This window comes from Atractosteus spatula, chromosome 9, assembly GCF_055471065.1.
Source record: "Atractosteus spatula isolate fAtrSpa1 chromosome 9, fAtrSpa1.hap1, whole genome shotgun sequence".
NCBI lineage: Eukaryota > Metazoa > Chordata > Actinopteri > Semionotiformes > Lepisosteidae > Atractosteus > Atractosteus spatula.
In genome coordinates, this window is record NC_142714.1 from 3,640,528 (window position 1) to 3,652,628 (window position 12,101).

Sequence of the window (12,101 nt, forward strand, 5' to 3'; positions counted from 1 at the left end):
CAGGATATCATTATAGAGCAAATTTCATTTCTCAAAAAACAGAATATATGAGAAGGCCAGAGGAAAGAGGGTGTATTTTAGGATTTTCTGACAACCGACAGAACAATATCTTCATTTGACGGAGGTCTTTCCTATATTCCATTTAAAAGCTTAATACCCAAAGTATTCACAATTGCTCAGCTAATTTTGTTGCAAACAAACCCCTAATACTCTATAGGCATGGACCCCTATTTTTTTTAAACGAAACTGTTCATAATAACTTACCTGTTGCCTTCGGTCTTAATACCCTGCCCCAGCAACATTCTTCTGGCCTACTGTTGCATAGCCAATATGGCTCAGTCTAGGGGGGAATAGGGACTGACACATGAGCCAGGGACTAACCGGACGGAAATACACAAACAAAATAAAAACACTACACTTTCCTACAACCCGATACCCTCTAAACCTGTCTCCTGAGAGGGGGGGGGCAAAGCCAAAGAAAAGACTTCCACAAGCTAACTTATTAGGAGCCACAACAATCCCAATCCCCACCACAGCCAAATAACCAAACCCGACAGATCTCGAGTTTACCAAAAACTACAAACCAACGTCAGTCTCACAGAAATCTGGCGTAGTTTATTCCCACCTCTCTTCTACCTCTCTCTCCGGACGGCCCGGACCGGCATTTTAAAACCGGACCACTCTCTTCCACCAATCCACAGAGAGAGCTGATTTAGGGACACACCCACTTCCAAAAATGGACCCCCACATGGGAGGGGAGTAAAAAAAACAACAAAAATGTAACACCTACACTGTAGTAAGACCACCACAGTTATCCCTCAAAGTATAGCACTATCTATGATTTGCATTGGTATCTACATCAGGCCATATATAGCACCTGATCTATATCTATCTACACATACTGTACTTCAGCAGGGATACAACAGTGTAAATCAAAGATCCTTCTGAAGTAGCAACAATAGCAATCAATGACAAGGCTGAACGTGAGGATAGTGGCTGTCCTCAGCAGTCCCAGTGAGAGCGCAGGAACCTGCAGTGCACTGTCAATCTAAACCCGACAAAGTGAGAGTGCAGTGGAGAAGCTTCTTTCAATTCTGAATATTTTAGCGTTTCTATTTAGTGAATGTATTAGCCTACTACTACCACCTGTCAGCATGCAGTGTTTTCTTCTTACTGACAGAGATCAAGATCCAGTCTGTTTCCATTAAGCCCTATCAGTTATTAAGTCCACTGGTGGAATAAAGCAATTTCCAGTATTGCATATCCAAGACAGAAAGCGACCTCTACTCTTCCGATCGCTGTCAGTTTCATAAGAATTACATTTGGACTTCAAGGGATACAGCTGATATACTGATACTGTAAATGCTGTGAATGTAGCATCTGGTGGGACTTAATAATAAATAAGCACCTTACCTCTGTAGTGCTACAGGAAATTGAGATCCAAAATATACATTTTTTACATTTGGAAAACCACAAAAAGATATTTAATGTGTATTTGTGCTGAATTCTAAGTACAAATCTAAGCAAACATAAACTTAATGATGGAACAAGTAATAGGTTTATTCCATTCTCCATTCTGAAAAGAGAAGAAGGAAAACACAACTTTTCGGCTGTGGAGAAGGCTCCACTGTTTTTGGGGCGGGCAGGGTGTGTTGTGCAACATCATGTTACAGATTATTATTATTATTCACATCCCTAAGGGGTTTGACACCATCACAGGTCAAGAAAGTACAACTGACCAGATCCAGGAACTATCAGACTCCATAAAATCCTTACATAAGGTATTGCTGGCATTTTCAGAATGGCCTTTTAAGAATAAAAAATAAAAGCGAGCAGTTCCTCTGAAATTAAACACTTTTTTTCCTCTTCATTGCATAACCTTTTATAACACACTTCCCACATTGCTTTGCATGTGGGTGGAATAGAGTCAACTCCAATTTTCTGTCACGTCCAAATACAGCAGGTCATCATGGGGTTTCTTCATCAAACTCACATCCAATTGCTTGTGGGTGTTTTCACAACCTTGACAGACAGACTAATGGAATAAGAGTCTTCTTGCTCTTTCCTTGGCCTTGTCTTTTCTGGGCAAATCTTGAGAAAAGGTGTAAACTTGATCACGGCAAGAGTAGATAGAGTGGATCCAGCACTGCGTCTCCATCATCACTGGGGGGGCTGGTGTCGCTCTTTCTGACTGGCATACTCTGCCCTCCACAGAATGCCTGTAAAAAGTGCCGGACTGATGTCTACCTGCAGTCTGGTAGCCTGGTATTGTATGTTGACCAGCAAAGCTCTTTTGTTCATCCAGAAGGACGAATTCAGCAAGGCCTTTTAGTTTTCTGTTCTACACGATTGTCAGCAGCGGGCAAGGTTGTGCTCACAGTCATAGAATGATGACTCGTTAAAAAATGTATTGCATCATTGAAACATTTTTCTTTCTAATTTTTTAAATAACTGAAGAAGCTGTATAAATTACCCCGAGAGCATAGAAAAACAGGTAGACTGGAAACCCCTGTCTAGGACTTAAATAGAGCAAATAGCACAAGTGCTCAAGGCTGCCTGTCGAGAGCTTCTCAGCAGAGCCTTGGAAACACACTCAGCTCGGAAGACCATCTATTAGTATTACCGCAAAAACACAAAGAATCAAAAATACAGAAAATGTTTTTATTGTTTTTAAAATTAAACACACAACAGTAGCACATGACGTTGAAAAGAAAAGAAAGTTAATTAATAATTGAGGCAAAATTAACATTTTAAAACTAAATACTTTACTTGAGTCTAACCAGGTGTTCATTGAAATTTTAAGGTTAAACAAGTATGAATTAAATGTTCCCTAAATGTTAACTTAAAAGTTAACATTATATATAAAAACAAATTTAAGTGTCAGTCCAAAAACCAGGCCCATGAATCCTTGAAAGAGTTCTGTCTGTCAGGCAGATGGTGAGTCAGCCCATTTCCCACTCTTCCACACTCCACCAGCAGGGGTCGCCGCTGTCCCTGTCCCACAGGAAGTCCAGTCCGTCCCACAGCCCTTCCAGCTCCTTGTTCAGGGAGTCCAGCCGTCTCGCGCCTCCTTCCCACGCTGCCCTGCTCTCCTCGACACGCCCACTGGGACCGGGCTCCGCGCTCTCCCCCTCCAGCTCCCAGAACTCCATGGGGGCCCCAAAGTCCGGAGAGAAGAGGCAGAGCTGGGGGCCGTTCCGGAGCACCGTGGGGTCTGGGAGGGGTGCCGGAGGAGGGAAAGGGTCCGGCGGAGCGAGCCGGACGGATCCGGGCAGGAAGGCTGAGGACCCGGGAGGCAGCCTCTGTGAGACAGCTCCAGCTGCCAGAGAACGAGGCCCTGAGGGCGCAGGGGGGAGGGGCAGCAGGGGAGAGGAGCGGCCAGGGCAGGGGGGGGTGCGGACAGTCCCCTGGAGCTGCTTCAGGGCACAGCGGAGGGAGAGGGTGAGAGAGAGAGAAGAGCTCAGGGCTGCGGGGCAGCAGGGAGGGAGATGCACAGAGCAGAGGAGGCAGGAGACGGAGAGCGGAGCCTCAGGGGGAGGAGAGCAAGAGACCCTGGGGGCGCTGGACTGGACAGGGGGGTCCCAGCAGGGGTAGAACCTGTAGAATGGGGGGGCCGCCAGTCTGGGGGCGAGAGAGGACGGGGGTAGGGGGGCCAAGGGGCAAGAGGGCGCCGGGTCGAGGTCAGGGGAGGCCCTTCCTCTGAAGGCCAGGATCTGTGGACACAGAGGAGGACAGTGAGACAGAAAGTCAGTCCTAGAGCACAGGAGACACACGCAGCTGCAGGTCACAATGTCCACCAGCAGGGGGCAGGCTACGGCCAGGGTGTGTATAGTTACATCATTCTTTGAGACTCAAACAGTCAGACAGGAATAATAATACAAGGAAAAATGTGTTTGAGATTCCCAGTTATTAGCTGTGCTTGTCAGTTGTCCTCCCAGACCACTGTGACCCTCTAACTAGACTTGAGCACCTTGATGATGGACACCACAGTTCAAACTGGGGCTGACCTCTTCTGAACGTGTTTCATCGCTGCCACCAGAACTGTTAGAGACTGATCATCTCTGATTCCCTCCACAGTGAGACGGGACTGTGTGTTTTTCTTCTATGTCCAAACCCTTTTAATACCCAGTGGCAATCAAGGTGACCTCTGGATGTTTATAGAAACTTTCAGAGGCTCTATGATGCTAACAGACATCCCGAGAGGATAAAACATTTAGCATTTGTTTTCAAAAGGCTTACAGAATCTCAACCAGTTTGAAATATTTTGGACAATACAGTACAGTATAAGCAATTCTTTTTCACAGTTATGCTTAAGACATTTTCTGCACCAGATTTCATTACTTTTCATAATGTTCATAATTTCATAACTACTATATGTTTATATTAGTTTTGTTATTATTTTGCCTTTTATTTTCACACTGTCAGGGCGTTTGTGTTGTCAAGGTCACACTGTTATGACGTCTTCACTTGATGAGGCGTTTTGATGGCACGAGAAATCATGACATCATGGCACTGAAGTCATGGTAACGGATGAACACACAAATAAACATTACTAGCTCTGCTCTTACTAGAGACAATTGTAATGACAGATAAGCAGACAGATAATGAAAGCTTTGTCCAATAATAAAGGAGGCATTATTATTCTAAGACTTCTCATTTTGCTTTCTTGCGGATATATCGTCAAATTCAGGACACAATTGTAATATTCCTCCCCATGACTGAGAGTCGCTGCTGCTCTTAACTCCCGACTGATTTGACCATCTAAACCAGCAGCTGACCTCCCAGCTGGCCCGGCAGAGGGTCGCCTCTAGTTTGCTCCAGTTCCTCACCATGGTCGCTGTCCACAGAGTCAGAAGGGCGACGAGATGACACCAGGCGACAACGCGCCACGTCTTCTCCGTGCCGATGTTGAGGTGCTGGAAGATGGTGTTTTTTTTCATGTCGTGTGGTAAATCCGGTCCTGGTTCTGGTGGGTCCAGGCCAGGCGGTGGAAGGCGAGACGGGAGAATCGGAGGTTTCTCCAGCCCGGGAAGTAGACTCGACAGGCCAGCCGAGTCGTGGTCGACGCCCAAGAACGGGGCGCCATGGCCGGCGAGCTTGAAGACGGCAGGAAATCTGCCGGCGAGCTGGAAGAGTCTGCTGTCCAGCGAAAATAACGCCAGAATACAGACCACGAGTTTAATGAGCAAAGGAAACATGTCCCCTGCGTCCGCTCCGAGCGAGAGCTCGTAGCCGAATGCGGCCGAACCGCGTCGCTCCAGGTTTGGAATCTTTGGTTCCGAATGTTCGTGTATGACGTCATAAACGATACCACACGCAGCCACGAACCTGATTACTGTAAAGAGCTTCGTGGATATGAAGCCTTATGGAGTATAATACGAATTTTATAATGAGAGATTGATGCCTTCACATTTCAGTTTCCTTGAGTTCTTTATTAACATCTTGCGTTTCTGAACTTTTTGAGTTGCAATGAACTGCGTTGTGGCCGAGGCGCAGCAGGCTTGTAAATACGGATTTATAATTGCGAAAGAAAATGTTGAAGAGTCCATGTCGTTGTATTCATGTCAGGCTTTCTAGAGATTAATTTATTTAAAAAATCTTGCCTTTCAGATTTCCGTTACACCATATGAATGTAAAAATGCATTAAAAGCATAGAATAGGACATGGAATAATGTAATCTTTTTACAAGGTGTGTATTTGTAATTGGGGAACGGGAAAGTTAGATTTTAATAAAAAAGTAAGGTTTAGATAGTGCTTTATCATCATAAGCCTCATCGTCTTTAAACTAGTGCCTTATCTTCAGGGAATACTGGGTCATGCTTAAAAATTCCCACTTGTGGTACATGAATCTGAAAAAGTCCACTATTAAATTTTAAAATTCAAATGTAAAACTACATATTTAAGACTCTAAGTAGACACTTAAATTGAGTAGAGCTTACATTGCTACTTTAATTATTGATTAATTCCAATTACACCCTGATAGTTTTCTAATGACTACTTTTTTCTTAGAAAAAAAATCCAGATTTTCTGACATGAAAGAAAATCGGTCTACTTTCCCTGGAACAAGTTTCCCAATTACTGTGTGTTGCTGGTGCACCAACGGCAAAACGATATTTCAGAGATTTAATTAAAAACGTTGATTTACTACATCGTCTGCATATAAATGTACACAAATTTTTCAAGCACTCATGATCCTTGTTGGTTAGAATTTACAACAGAATCTTTCATTGCTATCAGTTTTCTCTCTGTCCATTTAAAAACACATTAGAAAGCTGGCATTATGTATATTTTTCAATTTGACTCTTAATTTAAGAAGATGGTTTTTGTAGGGAACATGATAGATGATAGTAAATACAGCCTGTAATGTTCCTTCTTATGATTTATTATTTAATGCACGACATTGAGCCTGTGAAGAAACAGTAATAAAAGCTGGTTCTCAATGCATATACATGGTGGAGAAAGGCAGCCCTTATGACTGGAATTATAGCAGTAGGTTAGTGCTGATCTCTCACTGCTCTTTCATTAAAGCCAAGACAATGAATGCCTTTGTATCCTGCTCATTTTAAGAAAAGATGAATCTGCATTTTTGCTCAGCCAGGGCTCAGATGTTTAACAAGCTTTGGTATCTTATAATTGCTTTTTAAAATGTTGCTCTACTCCCCACCTTGATGATATAACACTCTAATGAAAAAAGTGTTCTTGAGTTTGGCACTATGAGTTGGTTTCTAAGTATTTGTTTTTTGTTTCTTGATGTTTTCCCAGAATTAGGTATCAATATTGTCATTAATTCATCCAAATCTTTCACAGGACTTATATTGATCTAAACTGGAAAGAACTGGGTATTACCTTATTTGTATTGCCAACCATTGCTGTATTTTTACCAATTTGTAAGGCAGACAAATAGGTCAAGAGAGGGTGTATGTCTCTAGTGTTGAGACCCATGAAAGAAAACACATCAATACTAAGAGCATGATATTACAAAGTAACAAAGTAAATAATACTTAAGCTTTATGTCTGTTTTTTGCAGGAAATCCATGAAGAGAGATGTTTGAAACAAAAATGAGGCATTTATTTAGATCCCACTTCGATCAATTATAATTGAATAGAGAGCACTCTGAAACACTGTTCACTGTTGCTTCTGGCTTCTTGCAAATCCCCACAAAGTAATTTCATAGCAGATATGAGATTTCAAGTACTTGAAGTCTGAATCCCTTATCTGGGGCTTCCCCTAGTTTCAAAGCAGACTTCCAGGGGACCTGGAATTGTACTTTGCAATTTATTTCCTATTTGAATTGCAGATAGTTTTGGAATCCAGTGAGATCCTGTTCTCTTGCTGCAGGCACATCGCACACTGGTGGTGTTTCAGGAGACAAGTGTGAAGAGGACTCTTCTCTTCTTCCTTTTAGGCTCCAAATCTAAATCCCCCTCCATTTCATGCTGATTATGTGAATACAGACTAAAATAGTTATTACAAACTACCAGTTCCCACTAAACAGCTCTTTCTTTTCAAGGGCCTGACTCAGATATACAATATTATATTGTCCAAAAAAAGTGAAATATTCTATTTGTAAAAATAGAAATCGTTTTCATTTCACACCTCTTATTTAAAAAGTGTCTGTTCCCAGACTGTGATATCCTAGGATGCATTTAGAGTAAAAGAAGGATTAATTAAGAAAGGTAATTAAGGTACCACAGGAAGGTAGAGTATATCTCTAGGTTTTGGATTTCTGAAATGTTTTAATTAAGCACTTAGGTTATAATTTCTGAGACAATCATTTATGTCTCCACTTCACATGGAATGATCTTTTTTTGAAGAATTAGTGGCAGTGTTTTGCTTTCCAAGCCCCAGCACACCCAGTGTTTGAAGGTATTCGAGGAGGCATGGAAAGACAATGAATGACAAAAGGTCCTGTCACATGTAATAATTAAAATGAGGCGTTATAGACTAGGAAGACAGAGAATTCAGAGAATTCATGTCTCTTCGCTTTTGCAGTAACTGTCACCTGCAGGGGCTTTGAAGTGAACTGCTGTGAAGAGCAGAAAGAAAAAAAAAAGCAGGAATTATCCCTGTCACATCACAGGGAGTAGTCTAGGGATTCAACGCCATGAAATAAGCAAGAAATGAAAGAACAAACTGCTTTGTATTTCTGGCTATGTTCAGCTCAGTTCCCGACTGCTCATTTCTTCATACAGTATATATTATTCGACACTGATAAATGTAAAAGGAAACTACTGAGGTTGCAGCCTAGCAAATCTGAATTGCAGACTTCACTAAATAAACACAATATCCAACAATTTGTTTGGACTGGAGCCCTATTCCCATAACTCCACCTCCGAGAAGACTTTCCTGAGGCACACAAAGACCTGGAGAGATGTGTCGTTTTTTTTTCATTCAGCCTCATTGTCTTTTGCCAGTTTACAAGTCCACACCGTGTACGTTATCGGACAAGCCCAGTGGCTTGTCATATTGTACAACGGATTTCAAGAAAGCAATTCTTTCCTTGTTCTCTTCATGGACACCTCTCTCCTAAGTGTAGCAGCTCTTGTGGGCATGGAAATGTATAGGCTGTATTGGGACACACTTGCATTTGCCTTTACATTACAAATGATATGCCTTTTACATGATAAATAGTTTGGTGTGCTTGCTCAGCAATAATTAAATATCACAATCGGTGCAGTAGGAAAATTCCAGAACTGGTTCGACTGCTGTCAATTTCCCATTTTTTTCTCGTTAATTACCGTTAGAAATATCAGAGCCAGGAAATGTTTGTTCTACCTGACACTAATCAATTGAAATTTATCCAGGTCATCACACAGGATGCTGTCTGTCTGCTCTTGACCTGGCCTTATCTGGAAAAAAGCACAAGACATATCAGACAGATTCATCTGGTCTTAGTAGTCTAAAGACTCCTCCACCTCTTCCCTGCCTCCTTTCAGCCATATGTCTGTTTTTAGAGTTTGGAAATAGAGAAGTGCTTGGTATCTAGTCATCTGGAGCTTGACAGAATACCTGGCTGACGTCCAATGCTGTTTCTCTTAAGTGGAAAAACAAACAAGGCAAAGACTTATTCATGCTGTCTGTGTCAGAGAAGTAGTCATACTCTTTTTAGCTGCCAACTTTCCACTGTAGAAGGCCTATCTCAGGGTCATGATAACTAAGTCAGAAAGATTTATGCTTCAGTTGCTGTGAATATTGAAAGCTTTTAAAACCAGCAAGCCAAATGCGTGTGGGTGCATGTAGTCACTGACAGTGTACCACTAACACTCAATCTATATCTGCTTTGACAAAAACGATACTTTGAATGTTATTTATAATGATTATATTCTCAGGTAAACTACAATAAAATAAAATAAAAATCTCATGAATGTCACAGTAACTTGAAACAAAATAGGAATATGAAAAATATATTCCCTGGTTCTACTATTCATTGTGTTGTTACAGAGATACAGAGAGACCTGTATGTAATTACCATGTAGGTACAGTGTAATTAATAAACCTATGTGGTAAAAATTTACATTCTCCAAATATTTGAACTGCTGCTGTTCAGGAAATATAAGCCCAATGTCTCTGATGGCAAATGGCAATAATGGGAAGAAGAGCTCTGGTTCATGGTCCTTCTATGTGTGTGGATAGACTGCATTTTCAGCCAACAGGAAACACCCTCATCTCACAAGAGTGAGTGTGCTGTTGTTGCATGAGCAGCAGGTGGACGGACGCTGTTCCGCCGGCATGCTGTCACGTCAGGACGAGCCCGCAGGGGGAACAGCAAGGCAGGACTCCGGACTGGACCGACGTATCGCCGTGCTTTCGGGTTGATCAACGTTTTTCTAGCGACTAGACCCTCCCACCCAGACCATCACACCTGGACCTGACCCTCCATTACAGTCTGTTCCAGATGTTACAACAAATGACGCATCTTGTGACACCTCTCTGAGACACTCCTGATGTTGGAGACAAAGCCTCTTCATTAGCGGAACATATGAGTTCTTTCCTGAGGTTTTCTTCCTTGATCTTCGCTAGGCTTAGGATCCAATACTGTAGATTAAATAACCAATAAACTTTCCCTTACTGAAGGGGTGAAACAGGGCTTATGCAACAGTCTAAGCCTATCTAGTGAATGCGGGTCAGGCAAGATTGATCAGTTACTCAAAACAGCCGCAAAACATTAAAACAGTATTCAAAATCCATGTGCTTTATTTTTCTGAAACCAACATGCATAAATAGGGTGATAAGTTTATTTTGATGGCTAGCATAAATAAAGGAGCATTTAAAAAATGGGGTAATAGTAACTAGATTGAGGTATATGATTACTACTTCAAATGCCTTATCAGATAAATCACACTACCAGTAAAAAAAAAAAACACTGTAATGAAGAAAACCCCTCAAGAATGACATGAAAGACAATGAGAAATATGGGACCTTACAATATTGAATATCGACATATTCTGTGACATTATTCATGACATTTATTAATCATACAAATCAAATTAAAGTGAAATTGATATACTGGAGCTGAGCTGAAAAAATTCAAGAATACATGTAGTTATTAAATTAGCATAAAGAGATTTTACATTATACAAACATGATTTGCCTGGACTTTGTTCTTCGGTGGTCTTCAAAAAGCACTATTTATTCTGTCAGAACTTATTAATTTCTCTTTTTTTCCCCAAGTCTTTTTTTCGAAGTGGAGATGTTGCCTAGGTAACCGAACTTCCAGCGTGCTGGAACTGTTCAGCAGGTGTCAGTTAACAGAGCTCTTCCAACGCATACAAATCGAGCAGGAGTATTTAAAACACAGAAAAGCAAATCCACCGTTGTTTCGCTGCCAACAATCCTCGTCAAACACTCCTCCTCATCAGCTCTCGCAGCTGCACACGCAGTGGGTATTCTGCCACACAGTATTAACCGTCTCTTCCTCCGCCAGGCCCCGCCCACTTCCACAAGCATACAGTACGTACCTGCACAGTACAACAGTACTGACTGGTTACAGCCCTCTCCTCCGTCCTCAAGGCTGTCCTGTATCCCAGATCATACAAAGGGGGAAAGGATTAGGCTGCTGGGAAGGAAGAGGGAAAAAGGGGGAATGCTAACATTTTAAAAACTCTGGATTATTTTCTGACGTATATTGCAGATGTATAGCCTGGCTGGGCATTTAGGGTGATTATCATATTGAAAATCAATCATCTTATCATTACTAGGGCAGTGCTTAACATTAAAGAACAGAATGAAATAATTCATTTAACAATGTGCCTTCCATTTTTGGTATATCTCCCATTTCTGGCCAAACTACTCCTGATCTTTATCTGGAGACTTACTGTAGACTTGCTGCAGTGTTTTCATTTACAGTACAGGTTTTTTTAAGTTAGCATTTCCCCCCGTCATATGATGTCAGTTCCTTGAAAAGTATTTGCTTACTTCTTGCTGTAGCAAGATGAGCCTTGTCATTGAATTGAAATTGTTCAGAAGTCCATGGCAAATTATCTCCTAACCATCAGTCACTGACAATGAGGAACGTCTTAATTGAAAGAAAAGAAATATCAGGATGTTCAAATGTGGCCACTGATCATGCAATCTGTAAAACTCAGGAATATGTAGATTAGAAATTTCAGTTTGAACTATGGATGTGATGTATGTAAGGTTGTAGCCAGGCAATTCTGTTTGAGCCACAAACAATAGCTCGCCAAAGTCTATCCTGGTTCCCAGGCGGGAGGCAACTTCCCTGTGGGACAGGATTCCAGCAATGCTGGGAGGACTGGAGCAACTGGGCTACAGTACTGTACCTCGTTCATTTCACAAACACACCCAAATCTTCACAAATCTACCCAAATGTAATCAAATGTATCCTAAAGTTCACAAATACATCTGGATGAATCCAAATTTTCACAAATGTCCCCAAATGTCCACAAACATACCCAATGTATCTAAATGTGCCCATATGTAACCAAATGCTAACAAATGTAGCCAAATGCCCCCGAACACTTAGACGTACCCAACCATTCACAATGTATCCAAATGTGCCCAAGTGTTCACACGTTTACAAATGTACGTTGTCTGTATAAGAAGACATTTGCCAATAGATACATTTTGTTACTACTGTACA

General features: G+C 41.7%; 1 protein-coding gene across 1 annotated transcript; it reads right to left on the bottom strand.

The window, feature by feature from the left end:
- Nucleotides 1–2,942: 2,942 nt before the first annotated feature.
- LOC148827965 (uncharacterized) lies at nt 2,943–5,198 on the bottom strand. Its single transcript, XM_088924708.1, has 2 exons — nt 4,830–5,198; nt 2,943–3,713 (listed from the first exon to the last, which is right to left on the bottom strand). The coding sequence occupies exons 1-2, from the start codon at nt 5,196–5,198 to the stop codon at nt 2,943–2,945; spliced, it is 1,140 nt and encodes a 379-aa protein (XP_088780834.1).
- Between the last annotated feature and the right edge of the window lie 6,903 nt (nt 5,199–12,101).

What these genes read in the sequence shown, in the direction of transcription:
- LOC148827965 (XM_088924708.1), bottom strand. Translation starts at nt 5,198, where the DNA reads ATGTTTCCTTTGCTCATTAAACTCGTGGTCTGTATTCTGGCGTTATTT. An exon ending in CTCTGTGGACAGCGACCATG is followed by an intron (nt 3,714 to 4,829) that starts GTGAGGAACTGG and finishes CTGTGTCCACAG; the next exon opens with ATCCTGGCCTTCAGAGGAAG.